The 15,295-nt window shown below is 46.6% G+C and overlaps 1 protein-coding gene across 1 annotated transcript in view; it reads left to right on the plus strand.

Moving 5' to 3' along the window:
- The window catches only part of JCAD (junctional cadherin 5 associated), a 46,915-nt gene that overhangs the window by 13,184 nt on the left and 18,436 nt on the right, over positions 1 to 15,295 (plus strand). The window contains exon 2 of the mRNA XM_054592119.1: positions 4,070 to 4,408. Within this exon, the coding sequence (XP_054448094.1) occupies positions 4,128 to 4,408 (281 nt within the window). The 5' untranslated portion in view covers positions 4,070 to 4,127. The remainder of the gene's footprint in view (positions 1 to 4,069; positions 4,409 to 15,295) is intronic.

Raw genomic sequence — 15,295 nt, forward strand, 5'->3', positions numbered from 1 at the left:
GAAGCCAAGCTGTGAATCTAGGCTGGCTGCTGCTAGTGCCCAGCCTGGGACCACTTATCAAGACTTAACAGGGTTGGGGGCTCACTGAGGCTGGCTTTTGCTTGTTTGAGAGGATTTGGGAAGTTGTGAAGCAGGAGTCAAGACCAGCCATTTGTATGGAAAAGTCACTGTTAATAACTTGGGTGGGCCTGTGAGTTGGGTGGGACTGAGTCTCCAGGGGACCTCCAGGGCGGGGCAAATAGAGTTAGCCAGGTAGGTGGAGTCTCAGACATGGCACCTGCCTGCCAGCTCTGTGGCTGTGTGTGGGGAGGGTTCAGAAAAGGGACAGTGGCCGCTGCCTGCCTTTCTGTCTGGGTGAAAGCTGTCCCCTAGCTCTCGCCTTGATGCCAGACACTTCATTTCCTCTCTGTATGCCACTGGTGCCGTCTTTCAAGCTACTTCCCCCATGCTGGAGCTCAGAGGGAGTGAGTCTGAGAGAGTACATGTGTCGGTTCTTTAAGAGGAACTGCTTGGGACTGCATAAGTTTCTTCCACTGGCTCAATCACCTCTGGTTTTTGCAGCCAAAAATTATGGGGGCACTTATCTTCCTGGCACTGGAACCCTGGACTTGAGGGTCTCTTGTTGGGCTGAGACTCCTCACTCCCGAGGTATCTCTCCTTAATTTTTATCCACCACCCTACCAGTCTGGCTCGATGTGGGTTCTTCTTTTGTTAAAACATTTTATTTATTTATTTATTTTTAGAGAGAAGGGAAGGGAGGGAGAAAGAGGGGGAGAGAAGCATCAATGCATGGTTATCTCTCGCATGTCCCCTACTTGGGACCTGGCTTGCAACCCAGGCATGTGCCCTGACTGAGAATCAAACTGGTGACTCTTGGGTTTGCAGACCGACACACAATCTACTGAGCCACACCAGCCAGGGCGAATGTGGATTCTTTAATTCCGTAGTTGTTGGACTTTCATTCAATTCCATTCCTGATGGTTCTGAGTGATTGTTGTTTATACTTTAGTTATAATTTTGATGTGGTTGTGCGAGGAGGTGAGCTGTGTTTACCTATGCCACCATCTTGACTTGAAGCCCTACGTATTCTTATTTAGCCCCCAAAGTAGTCTCGTGAGACAGGAAGATAGTGGCACTGCTGTTTTGCAGATCAGAAAACAGGTTTGGTGTGGTTAATGACTTGCTGCAAGGATGATGGCTGGAGCTGTGTATCAGCACAAATGCTGGGATTAAAAGTGTCATACCTGATACGGTGTTGTTTGTGAAAGCTACCGTTATAATAACTGGCATTGGTCATTTTCAATGTGTGTCTGTCTCTCTAGCAACCCTTTGAGGCAGTAGGTGGGTGGTCAGATTAAATACTACTGATGTTGAGTGCTGGTGTCTCAGAACTGGAAAGAAACTGTGGAAAGACCAGGCTTCTCCTCAGCCCCTCAATATCCCCTCCTGGTGACCACTGTAATGGACATGTCTATCTTAATTCTATCTTAAGTAGATTCCAACGCTGAAGAAAGTGAGCTGACTACTACAGGTATTAGAAACACCATGGGACCTCAGCAGCCTGTGTGAGGGAGAGGTGGTGTTTAGCACAGGAGTGGGGATGAGATAGAAGCCCCGGCTCTGAGTTGGGGTTGAGAAGGCAAAGAGTGAGGCAAAGATTGGGTGGTGGCTGGGAACACTCATTTGGGTTTTGGGGCCTGTTGGTTACACTTCCCCTCTTCTCTCCCACTGGCTTCAAGTCCTGCGTGCTGAAGCAGGTGTGCTTCATACTCTGGCGTCCTTCATACTCTGGCGTCCCACAAGCTCTGGTCTCTGTGGGATGAAAAAGTTAGGAGTCTCTAGTAATCAATATGCTTTTGACCTCAGACCTATAGGTCAAGTTATGGCTCTTAAGGGTTTGAATCTTTTTTTGAGAGATGTTTATGGTTTGGCTTGGATTGTCTTTCCACTTGAGGGTTTGCTAAATATAATTGTCCTGCAGACATAGCCACAGTGGACCAACTTACCTAACCCCAGAAGGAAAATAGCCACTTACATGTTTTGTGAGGGTCATTGCTTACGAATCCAACAGTGGACATAGCATAACCAGCTCTGTGGTGGACACCGGCCTGCCCCTCAGTGTGTGGGGGAGCTAATTGGAGTGCAGTGCATTTTGCTTTTAAAGAACCTGACACGGCAAGAGTGAGAGACTGAGTGTCACAAGCCCTAAGCTCTAACTTTAACTGTGGTGCTGATTGGGTGTGTGACACTGAGCCAGTGAGTCCAGGAGCCCTGGTCTAGGCTGCCAGGATTCTGTTATGTTATTTCTCTATTGCTGGAATAATTGTACCCACAATTTAGTTTAGTGTGTTTCCCATCTCATACATGTGCACTTGGGCAGCTTATCTAGTGAACGCCTAATCATTCTTCAGAACCTAGCTCAAATGTCCCTTTCATCTGCAAATTCATTCAAGTTATTTTGAGAGCATAGTGTGTGCCAGTTTCTGGGGGTATAGCATCAAACACAGGCCCTGCCTTCCTAGCCTTGCCTCTCTGTCCCCAAGCCCCATGTCTGTGATGGACCCTCATTCCTCTGTAGTCTGTGGCCCAGTGACTGCTCAGCTGAATCCAAGAACAAATACTTGCCTCTCTGGTCCTTCCACTTCCATCTAAGGACCAGACGGAACCCCCTAAAAGACACACAGCAAAAGTGTCAAGGATGGCAGAATTGCAACAGAGACTTCTCTGCTAGTGCAGCAGCGGCCAGAGCTTGTCAACCTCACATAATATGTAGAAACCTAAGGGAAAATTAGAGCCTTCCAGAGTCTGATATTCTTCATGCTGATAACTGGGCCTTTGCTGCTGCCGTTATCTAGTTCGTGATGAGAAGGAAAGACACGTGCAGTCAGAGAATCATAGGCCCTGGTAGAAACTCCCACCAACAGGAAGCACATGTGTCCCCTTTCACCTGCACACGGGCAAAAGGCATTTCCTGGCCATTGTTTGTGGGACTGCCGCAGCGCTATTTCCATCCACCAGTGGAGAGGGGCTGGAGCCAGCCAGCCCTTACCAGCCTATGGTTGGGGTGCTTCTTGCTCGGGCCTGTGTCACGGCCTCTGGGGAACCAGGTCCGGCTGACCATACTGCCTTCCATCCTATTAACAATGAGAAGACGTAGGAAAGAAGAGTCTCTTGTGTAAAAATAATCGTGGCAGCCCCAGTTGCTTTCACACATATGCTGTCAAGCAGGTTCCTGTCCATTTTTTTTTTTTTTTTTTTGGTACTGTGGCCTGAGAACAGTCTACCCAGGGGAGTAGCTGTGTTGAATTCATGTACTGTGGAAGGATTTGGATGTGGATGCCCTTGGCCCAGAGATGCAGAATGTTTCCCCAAGATTTGCTGGGGAGAAATTTGACTCTTAAAAGTTTCATGTGGGAAAGAGAAGTTCGGGATTCTGCAGTGGGTAGGGTGTGAATGCTTGATCATCATGTTACGTGTTTTCTCATGATGAGCCCAAAAGCTGAAGGTCTGTCTTCAGAGGCTGCTTGACCTCCCGTTGTAGCTGCCCTTTCCCAGTGTAGCCTGCTGAAGTATGTCATAGCTCTGTGTTGATTACAGATCTCGTTCTGCCCTTTCAGAATGAAAGGTATGCCTACAAGATGAAAGCAGGGAAGTAGAAGAAGATTAAACTGGATGCTGGTAGTTGCTCTTTTTAGAAATACCAAGAAGTAATTGCAGCTTCTGAGTCTGTATTTATTTTTGTCCTCTCTCCTTATTCCTCTTGTTTGCAGATGACTGGGGCAAGGGATGGTGGACACTGTTAATCATTTCATTGCTTAAACACCATTCCGGACTCTTCTACAAGAGGCAGCTACCCAAGGGTGGGGCCCCAGAGTAATCGCCACATCCTACAGAGCACTGCGGCATCCACGCTCTCTGCTTGAATGAGATGGAGAGTCATTTCAGGCAGCAGTTCCCATCTCCACGCTTAGCACAGGCACTGTGCTGTGTTCATAACCAGGGACTAGTTTGGACGCAGTTGCAGGGGGGATTGGTGAGTCCTCATGAACACCCTCTGTTGTCCCCTCAGTGTGTGTCCTGCCACATCGACCATTGCAGCAGATGAGCTTGGACGAGGCCGGTGCATTATGTACAGCGTAGAAGACCTCCTGATTTCTCATGGATACAAGCTGTCAAAAGATGTTCAGGCACCACACGAGGCTCACTATGAGGAGCGCCAGCCAGTGAGGACCAGAGCGAGAGGGGGCCAAGGCCTGCTGAACGGGTGTGAGGATGGACCTGCTGCCTTCCCACACAGTAAGGCGTATGCAGGGACAAGAGCCGGGAGTGATTCTGACAAGGGCCGCCATGCGCTGAGAGCTCACGGAGAGCCCCCGAGTGCCTCTGCGGCCAGAATGTCTGAGGAGGGGTAAGTGCGCACCTACCATTTTCTTTTGACTTGGGGGTTTGGCAGTGAGTATGTGATAAAATCCTCCCCTTCCTTATAATTGGCTGGGATCTCGGAGTGGAGTGAGAGACAAGAATGCTGCTGTCCACTGAGGTATTGGGATGTTCCAGGAGCATCGAGCACAGGGCCGGGACCCAGTAGGCCATCAGAAAGCAGTGGTGGCAAAACGGATTCTGTCCTGCTAAACACTGCATTTCAGTGCTCGGCCTCTCTGTTCCCTTGTAATCTTCAGGTACTACCTCAGCTAGAAATCATTTTAAAACTCTGTAAAAGCTAGTTTGTGTCAGGCACACATTCTTAGTACATTAGGCTTTCTTATTAATATGTTTCAGTATGTGGTACATCACTGAGTTGGAAGAGGTTTGTATTCCCCTCCATTTGTGAAGAACACCTTTCTTCTTGTGTATTCATATAATTCCACGGGCTCCCAACCCCTGTTTTCCTCACACACACACCGGGCCCCAGCGTGGGTCCCCATCTGAGTGCAGCTGCGTCTGCGGGTGTTTGCTTGCAGTGACAGAAAAGGCTGGCTCTGGGGGGAACAGAGCCAGCATGGGAGAGGAGCCCTGCAATCTCATCCAAGCCGCTTTGACCTAGAGGAAACCTTTGTCATCACTTCATAAAACTGTTTGTCTTTAATGCTGTGTTGGGACCAGGCTCAGACCAGGGAAGGAGGGCTGTGCCTGTACGGAGCATGTCCTGAAACTCTGTAACCAGCAAGAAGTAGACCTGTCTTTAAGGGAAACAAACAAGCACACAGAAAGGGGAGTGGGTTAAGTCTAAAGGGAATGAAATAGCCTTTAATGGTTTGAAGTCACATTTCTAGAGAAAGGGTCTTTTTTGTTCATGGACAGCTTTCAGGAGAAAAGTGGGAAGGATTTTTCTCTCATAATTGAGAGAATCTAACACCTTAGTTATTGAGTAAAAACAAAGATGATTGCCCCGCTTCATGCCCGGTGTAGTGAAAGGAGGCTGTGCGGACAAGTCAGACCATTTCTCGGGTTGGGGGAAGGGTTTCATTGGTGGAGCCAGGTTTAGAGGGGGACCTAGAAGGGGAAAGAACTTTAAGTTGCTTTTATGTAACCTTGCCCTTTACAAATCATACCTGCATCCACTGCTGTCTTGGGCTTAAGTCTGTTTTGAACCATATTCCCTGAAAAACACCCACCATGGACTTTGCAAGAGGGTGCTTATGGATGAGTTGGCTCAGAATTAGGACAGCTTAGTTACTATAACACAGACTTGTGCTTGATTTGATCCTGCCTTCTGTTGCTCCTAGTTTTGTGCCGAGTATACTGGTACTTTCTACCTTGGATTGTAGGGTCTTAAGAGCTTGTTAATTGCCAGGCACCTGGGAGTTTATTTTATGCTCATGGATGCAGTTCATTCTTCCCACCATTCTAACAACTGCTGGGGAGCAGAGGGCTCAGTTTCTAATGAGGTGCTGACAGTGGCTGTGGGATCCATGTGAACCTGCCGTGTATGCTGTGTGGGGTCCCCTCCGTTGGGAAGGTCTGGGTCAGAGATGAGAAGTGGAGGTAATAGAATCCCTTTAATTCCACATGGGCAGTGCGGCTCCCAACCTTGTCCACAGCTTGCTCAGGACTTTCTAGCCCCTGTGTGGTGGCAGGTTTCTGAGGACCACAGGGCCCACCAGCCCAGCCTCTAGGTGGGTGGGCATCAGCCTGTCTGCCAGAAGTCTTTCCTTCTGTCATGAGTAAAGTGCCCAGATGCATGGCTTTGTGTAGCTCTGGGATGTCTTTACATAGATGATAGAGATCTTGACAGATCTGGCCTCTTCCCCGATTCTGTGGTTAGCTGATTAACTTGGGAGGTATATACTAACTTTTGGATTGAAGGTTGCCTGGAAGGGTTGAAAAAGAAAATGTACAGTACATGCCTGCAGAAATCCATGCCAGTGCCGAAAGCCTCAGACACTAGCTGAGTTGGGTTGTGATGAAGTGATGTTGTCGTTATTTTTGGTAGCCAATAGAGAATTGAAACAGGAGGTAAACAGAAAGGTGTGGGAAGATTATTTTTTTCTCATCAGAAAAAAATGTGCTTTTGGAGGAAGCAAATAGGTGCTAATAGTTGACAGCTTAAAAATTGAAAACAAGAAAAAGGAAAAATTAAACCAATAATACTTCGGCTTCCTTACATTCTGAACCTGGATAAACAAATGGTACTGTGGCAGGTACCAGCCTTCAGCCACTGGATGAGCACTGCGATGGCCCTGCAGCCTGGCTTGGCCCGCAGTGACCCTAATGGGCTGGCCTCTGGGTCTGTGCGGGGAAGATGGGGCCCAGGATGGCCCTGTGCAACTCCAGGCCATCAGGGAGACTGGGACGTGTCACCAAGGTCCTTTCTTCCTGCAGTTTCTCTGGTGGGTTGAGGTCTACCCTAGAGTGTGCCCCTATACCACGGACCAGTCCCAGTGCTCCACTGATTCCCAGTCATTTGGAAGGCCACAGGGGCTGAGCAGAGGTGGTCTGCTTTATTCTGGCAGGATGGCGGAGATATAGGCATGCTGGCAATGTCTGTATTTCATAGCCAAAGAACATGAAGCCCAGACAGTGTTGGTGACTTGGCAAGGGCCATGGAGGCAGTGGAGGGGAGCTCAGCTTGGGTCACAGGCACTGTGCTGCCAGGCCAGCGGTGGCTGGCACTGCAGCCACACAGGCTCTGGCCAAACTCTCCATGCGAGGCCTGGCCTTGTTTGGAAAGGGCGCTCAAGCCTCTGAGTGCCCTTCACGGTTGTTCAGCGCCGGACCACACTTCTGCACTCCTGGCGCTCTGCCCTCCCAACGGCACACATGGATGTGTAAATGCCTTCAGAGCCCAGCTGCGCCCCTTTCCTGTCTGGGAGCTGTGTGAGGAAAGCATCCTGTCACACCTAAATCAGATACACGTACGTCACGCTGATTCTCTGTGACACTGCTCAGGGCTACGTAAATGAAAGTGGTGCTGTCCAGAAGCTGGGGCGCGGTGAGAATGATCAGATTATTTCTGTCCCTCTGATAATTAACATCATCTTAAAACAGAATTTATGTAAGGGCTGGTTATATCAAATAAAACTTTAAAATTAACAAAAAGGAATACAGATATGGAGATTTGACCAGATTTCCAAGCATTCAGGATATGTGTCTCCTAACTTGCTGAAGAGGCCGTGCTTTGAGCTTCCACTGTCTTTAGATCAGGTGACACTGAGCACCCAAGGTGGGATGAGAAGGAGTTCTGATGTGAGGAGAGGTGACGGACCAGCCGAGCTTATTAAAAACTCTTATGCTCAAGCAGTGGACCCAACACCAAGAGTCCATTCTCATCTTACCTAGTCGTTTATCCAAACTGGTGACTACAAAGCAGTTGCTTTCCAAAGCTACATTCAGTTTGTTGCACTGGCTGTCTCAGGGCTGGTAACTTCGCAGGCACTTAAAGTCTAAGTGATGACTCTGACCCTCATGGTGCGACTCCCTGCCCAGGGGCCTTCCTGGGCCTCGCTGCCTGTGTGTCCAGCCCCCCGCTCTTCTGCGGGCCCTGCATGCCTCCTTCTTTGAGCCACACCTGCCTTTCCCATGTCCTCTCCCATTTCCAGGGTGCCAGCCACATGGGGCACCCTGTGCTCCCTATTTCCTAAGCCCCGCCTGGGAGCACCCAGAACCCTCTTTGCCCCATCTCCCCAGGAAGCCCACCTACCATTTGAGTTTTCCGGCCTTCTCCAGTTAGAGTTGCTCTCTCCCATGTGTTCTTCCAGTACTTCCTCCTAGTCCCGGGACCGTCAGCTTCCTGAAGCCTGGCACCATTTCTCATTCATCTCTGATTTTGCTAGTTCCTGTTGAAGAATTTTGCGTTTATTAAACACTCAAACATCTTTCAGAAATTAGTACATTGGCTCATACCTAGTTCCTTTATGGCAAGGCAGTTGAGTAGGCGCTGAATGTTTTCAGAGCACTGGCTACCATGAGATGGAAGGTGGAGAAGGTTTTGCCCATGAAAGGACCTGTGTGAGGCTAGTTCTGGGAGGTTCCATTGTAAAAGGAGGGGTGTTGACGTTTTGTCCTGGAACGTTCAGGTGGCAGCGCTGATGGCTTCATTTGGACACACTAACTGATGTCTTCATTTGGAACAGGGAAGTAGGGATAAGGAACTAACAGTTAGAGGCTCAGAAAAACTCCCGGCAGGACACCTAGTCCTAGTGGTAAATTGTCCGTCCTCCGTGGAGCCTGTGGGTGCAGGAAGCTGAGCCCACCTGAGTGAACAAGGGTGGTTGTTATGAGACTATAAGGGGGAGTTTCATGGACCATCCACAGCTGGGAAACGTAGACTCACAGGCCTCATTCCATGTGGGGATGAGGAAGCTGGGGCCAAGATTGGTCCCTCGGTTGCTGTCTCTCTGGGTTGGAGGTTGTTCTCCCCGGGGGACTCTTTGGGTCTCCGTCCCACATTGTCTCTGTCTCTGCATCTTCCTGCACTTCTGCTTCCTCCTTTGCTGACCAGCCTCTGCTCTTCATGGGCAGTTACTCTTGCCAGGAACTTGGGTTCATGGTCAGTGATTCTTGTTCTCCTCTTGCCTTTATGTCATGGTTTACCTCCAGAGCCCCCTGATGACCACTGCCCATTTCTCTTAGCCAGCTTTCTGAGAGGAAGACTCGGTAGTTTGGGGCAGCCAGTGGGTGCTGTGGCCACGGCGGTGGGGGGGCAGGGGTGGGGCTGGATGGGGGAGGGAGGTTGGACAAGGGGGAGGGAAGGACTGGACATCAATGTCTGAGCTTTATCCACTGTGGGTAAAGGGGCCCTGGATGAGGGCAGTCTCCAGGCTGGGTGGGGGTGCTGACCATGCACCTCAAACCTGTGCTCTTCACAGACCATTCATTTAGTAACTCTAAAGACTTCGCATTTCCCCTTTGAGTCATGGACTCCACAGAGCTCACCTAGACCCTAAGTGGTCTGTGAACAGGCTGTGATGCTGAGACTGGCCGAAGGCTTTGCATGGCAGTCCCTCACATGCCAGCTACCAAAAGACCTCACCGGCCATGTCAGATGTCGGTCTGGCAGTCACAGGTGCATAGCTGGAAACAGGAATGTCCGTAAAACAGCACACAGTCAGCCAGCATTGTATAAATCAAATCATTTAATGCTAGATTTTTATTATGTCCTAACTTTTGCCATATAATGAACAACAGATACTTACTGAATGCGTCTTATATGTGGCATCTCTGTCCTGTCTCTGCCAATATGAAAATGATGCTCCTGAAAGCTTCTATTTACATCTGTATTCAAGATTATAATGAGAAGTATTATTTTAGTTCAGCAGTTTGCACTAAGTTTAACTATTTATGCACATACTGTCTTGTTCTAAGTCCTGCTTGCCAACGCGCGCACGCGCACATATACAGATGAAGGGGAAAAAGAGGAGACAAAAGAGAAAAGCTAGCTGTTATCTATACATGGAGGAAACTACTCCTTAAAATGCAAGTAGCAGTAACTGAATAATACTTAGCTACCATTCATCTTTGTAAAACACTGTTATCAGGCACTCACGGTTTCCTTCGTGTGTTTCCTTTGAAATATTATAATCAGAGGAAACTGTAAAATCAAGTAACACAGCAGAGGTTTGAATCTAAAAGTTGCACCATAATAGGTTGTCTGTGCTTAGCCCCAGGAATTCTGGTAAAAATTTTTGTTAGTTAACCATGAGAATGACTTGTAATTATCGCTTGTCATCAGTGGCAGTTGTAACTAATTAGAGACTTAGCAATCTAGGAGAGTCTCTGATGTGGCGGTGATCTGGGGCTTCATCTTGGGAGGTTTATATTTGATCAGTAAACATCCATTCTAGATAGTGCTACTGGATATGGTAAACAGTTAATTTTCAGAGGCTTTTTAAGCTTCTCTCAAATCATATCCTGCTTATAATGGTTTTCCAAAAAAGGAATGCTTCAAGTTTAACATCTGTTTCTATGTAGCTCGTTCTCTTTACAAAACCATACTTCCACAAACTTTACTTGTCTTTTAGCTGCCAGCTTCACATTTTAAGTGTTAGGTGGTGTTTTTTTGACCTTTTCACAAAGTAAAGTCTGAATTGTTTGAGCTGTTACGCTAATCAACACACTTAAAGATTCAGACCTCCTATTTTTCCCATTGTCTTTTTGTAAACCCTTCTGAGGTGCATTGACCTTGCTCATAAGCAGTGTAGCCTTCCCGAAGTGCCTGGATCCCATTTCTCTCTCCGGCACACACCCTCATATTGTTTTGCTGTCACCAGTTTTTCCCGCCAAGAAGCAAATTGGACCCTTTGAACGTGAAACTTCTGGATGAACAGTGATGAGGAAGCTCTTCTTGAACGGGGAGACTTCAGCAGCATAGCCGAGAACTTCGTTTGTACAGGTAGCTGTGTCGCCAGCAAGAGGAGAGTTGCTGGAGTTGAGTTTCCTCTTTAGCTAGAGAATTGGATTAGTTAGCCAGCTGGGACATACCCGAGGGAGAGACAGCGAATAGTAAGAATATGAAACGTATCTAAAAACAATCGGTGTATGTATTCAGTTCCACTCACTTTGTTTCAAAGATGACTGCAGTTGACCTTTGAACAACATAGGTGTGAATTCTGGGTTCAACCAGCTGTGGATGGAAAGCAGTATTTTTGATCAGCGATTGAGAATCCGTGGATGCAGGCATTATAGGCATTGTTCTGTGCCATGGTATATAAGAGATTTGACTATCTGTGGACTTTGGTATCCACAGGGGTCCTGGAAACAATCCCCCAGTGGATACCAAGGGATGACTGGGGACTCAAAGTTATACTTAGATTTTTGACTGCGCAGGGATCGGCACCAAGATCCTGTGTTGTACAAGGGTCAACTGTATCCCTGAGTTCTTGACAAAGTACAAAGAGCCTGGACTGGAGTCTAGCTGACACACTGACGTGGACCGGCTGTGGGGCCTCGGGGCTTCAGTTAGCTCCCCTAGGGCACAGTGCCCTTGTCTGTCTATGGAGAGAGTGGACAACTGGCTCTCTGGCTTACATGTTCCTGGTGGCTGCCTCCCGTACTCTTCACTGTTCTAAGCTTACCTTCCGAAGAGCAGAGGGGCCGAGGCACAGGGAACATGCCATAAATATTGGCTGAATGAATGAATATATAAAAGTGAGGGATGGTAATAGAATCATGAAAGGGAAGTGAAAACTAAGGTGTTTTTTCATTGTCTATGGTGATAATGTATGGACTACATTGGTAAAGATATTTTAGCTTGGTAAAAATATATCCTTATTAAAGAAAAAATAGGAACATACAGAGATAATCTTCCTTACCTGTTGGATTTATGCTTGAGAACAGGGATTGTAGCTTGCTCCTCCTGCTTTGCTTTCATAAACTAAATATTGGTTTATTCTACATCATCATTAGGGAAACGGGTGTAGCTTCTTCCTTAGAGACCAGCCAGCACCGGAGGGGCAGAGTCTTGTTATGACAGTCAGCTATATCACTGTTTCCTGTGATTGTGCAGGCCTATAGATTGCGACTTAGACAAAGACAATACAGATCTAAAATAATCACCAGGTTGAGACAAACAACTCTTCTTCTCTCTTTCCTTTATGCCCCTCACCCTCTTCCTTGTGAGGGTGATGTGAGGAAAAGAGTTTCAGATGTGAGGAAAAGAGTTTCAGAATTATGTACCTTGAATTGTTTAATTAACAACAGTGATAATAACCAAAAACAAGAGTTTATTATGTTAGACACTTGGCTGCTCAGTTAAAATGTATTATCTTATCAATCCTCTTGATAAACTTCAAAAGGAAGGAATTATTACCATCCCCTTAATATAAATGAAGAATCAGAGGCAAAGAGAGGTGGAGTGTGTTGCAAGGGGCATGCAGTTAGGAAGTTGTGGGTTGCATTTGAACCCACACCATCTGACCAGCGCCCCGGGCAGATCCCACACTCTCCGGCAGCATTGCCACACTGCTCCCTGACAGTGCTATTAGGAGCCTGAAGCCACCCATGGCCTCATAGCCCTGCGCCATAGTCTTGACCATTCTGTTGACCCTGAGGGTGGCTGCATGCTCCCTGGGTTCTCCCCACCCCGAAGCCTGACTCCAGGCACCGTCTTCTCATTCTTGTCTTGTCTGTCCAAGCCCTTTCTCCCTAAAGCTTGGTGATTTGTCAGAAGGTGATTAGTAACCTGTGGTAAATGCAGGTACAGCCACCACGCACTCAGATGGGGCGGCTTACATCTTGAAGGAGGGAGGAAGGGCACTTACCTGGACTTTCACCTGGGTTTTACCTGAAGTGAACTCAAGTCCAGCAGTATCCACTGCTCCCTGCCCTCAGCCTGACCTGGCCCCCCTGAGGGTCAGATTCTCTGCAGGCCCCTCCATTGTGATGGCACATGGATGATGTTTTATATAGAGGGTTATTTAATAGTGTAGTATATTGACTACACCAAGTCGTGCAGAAAAATCAAATTGCAGGCTTATGGGTCCCTTTAGAGCATGTTCTGTAGCAATAGGTAGCTGACTCATCAAAGAAACATGTCAGACATCCAACAGTGGGGCCGGTGAATATGAGTCATTCTAAAGAGATGCCTCTGCCCCTCTGCCCACCTAGAGGAAGAGAGCTTCTCCCTTGAGGCGTGCGAGGTTCTTAGGTGACATGCGCTACCTTTGTGCTCGGACTGTGCATCTGGCTAACTGGCTGGCCCACCTGGAGGGGAGTGGCTTCTGGAGTAATGACCGTGGTAGAGTGCTGCAGCCCACCGTGGTCCCGGAGTGATGCCAGAGTGTGAGGGTGGTGGCGGTGCCAGCATCTGCTAGACTGACAGACCTGCAACTGAAGAGGTTACCGGGCCTGGGACCACTTTAGTAGAACCTTCTACCCTCCTCCCTGACCTCACAGGGAAGCGTAGCTGACTAGACTTTGGGGGCTGCCCACAAGGACCAGATGCAGGATTTTGTTCCTGGAGGAAGGAGGGCATCTATCCCATGACCAGCGACTATCAGGCATGCACCTAGATGAGGGTAAGTTGGGTGCAACGAAGGACCCTGGAGTCCATGGAAAAGGTAATTCCAGGGCATGTGAAACTATAGTTAAAGTCTTTTAAATATTGCCATTCTATGTTGGTTTTTACTTTGAAAAGAAAGACAGTATTGTGGCTGAAAATAAGTCATGTGAACTAACGGAAAAGTCTCCTAATTTTTTTCATCAGTAGCTTTTATGTATTCAGTGACTAGGTTTATCTAATTTTCTTTAGACATGTTGTTTTTCACATGTTTCTATTTCAACTATTTTCCAAACAGTTTTTATCATTTGTTTTGTTGGCATCATGTCTCTTTTCTGTGATAAAGCACGGAGCTGTTAGCAAGTGTAACTTCTGTCTCATCTCTGTCCTGTTCTCCCAGGAATTCTGTATAAAGACCCTGCTTGTCTCGTTGAACTTGTCAACACAATTTATTTGGGCTATCGCATTCCACTTTGCTTTCCTTATCTTTTTCCCACCCTGTATTAATGTGCTCAGCATGTTTTTTTCTAAAATGAGCCATTGTTAACATTTTTAAAATGTAAGTTATTAGTCCCATTTTTTAAAAAGAAAAATTTCATTTCATCTTACTTCCTCAAAGGTATTAGAAAATATATTCTTAGCTTTGAAGCCATCTGAGGTAGCACACATTTTAGCTGGTAATGGACATCATATATCAAAGCCAGTAAATATCTACTCTTGATAAGTTGTCTGAAGGAGAAATTTACCAGAACTATCACTATGTGGGGCCCACTTGTGCCTGTCAAAGTGAGGCTCATACTAGGTTCAAAGTAGATAATCGTTAAATATTGGGCCCATATGATGGCTCTAGTGGTACTTAGTTTAACTTCATTCGAAACAATTTTATTAGATTGCATTGTGACAGCTGTCATATCAGCATGCATTTAAAAAAACCTATCAAAATGGGTGAATTTTTGTGCAGCCATTTTAGTATTGAAGATGGAAAAAATATGCAACATTTTTGGTATATTATGCTTTATTATTTCAGGAAAGATAAAAATGCAACTGAAATGCAAAAAAAGATTTGTGCAGTACATGGAGAAGGTGCTGTAACTGATTGAACCTGTCAAAAGTGGTTTGCTAAGTTTCCTGGTACTATTGACGTTTTAGACAGATAATTCTTTACTGCGGGGCTGTCTTATGCATTGGAAGGTGTTTTAGCAGCACCCCTGGGCCCTACCCACTAGAAGCCAATAGCAGGAGATAGCCGACATACTCAAAATTTCCAAATCAATGAAGTAATTGGTTAAAATGAAAAATGTGTCTTTTATTTCACAGAAAAAACTAAACAGACTTTTTGGCCAACCCAATAAATGCTTTATAGTTTTCTGTGTCATGTGGACTATTTTTAAAATAGGGTATTTAAATTTTCCCAAATGATGTCTGTTTTCCTTAAATTTGGACTTAGGTTCATTGTACAAATAGAAGAAGTTTAGCCCAGAATGCTTAGCCATTTGGGTAAATTATAGATGGCAGTTTTGACAAAGTGATAATGTAACATTTTGGGGAGGGGAAGAAAACTGACCACATTATTTGGGTAGGTAGTCTCAGTCTGTTTATATTCTTGTCCTATTTATGTCTCCTTGTCTTCTGATTATGCTCATGGCACATAGCCAGACAGGTAGCACCTTGGGATTTCAGCCACCCCTTGGTATTTAGGTACATCATGAGTTCACTGAGAAACTAGATTATCCATTCAGAAAATGAGCAGAAGCCACACAGTGTGCTTTCTTCCACAAAGTCGTGCACCCGAGGAAAATGTTTATAAGACCATAAGGAGTAAGAATGGTGCTTATTAAAGCTACTGGTGTACAAAGTGCA

Source organism: Pteronotus mesoamericanus, unplaced genomic scaffold, assembly GCF_021234165.1.
Source record: "Pteronotus mesoamericanus isolate MK-2021 breed Mesoamerican mustached bat unplaced genomic scaffold, CSHL_Meso_final contig_130, whole genome shotgun sequence".
NCBI classification, from domain to species: Eukaryota; Metazoa; Chordata; class Mammalia; order Chiroptera; family Mormoopidae; genus Pteronotus; species Pteronotus mesoamericanus.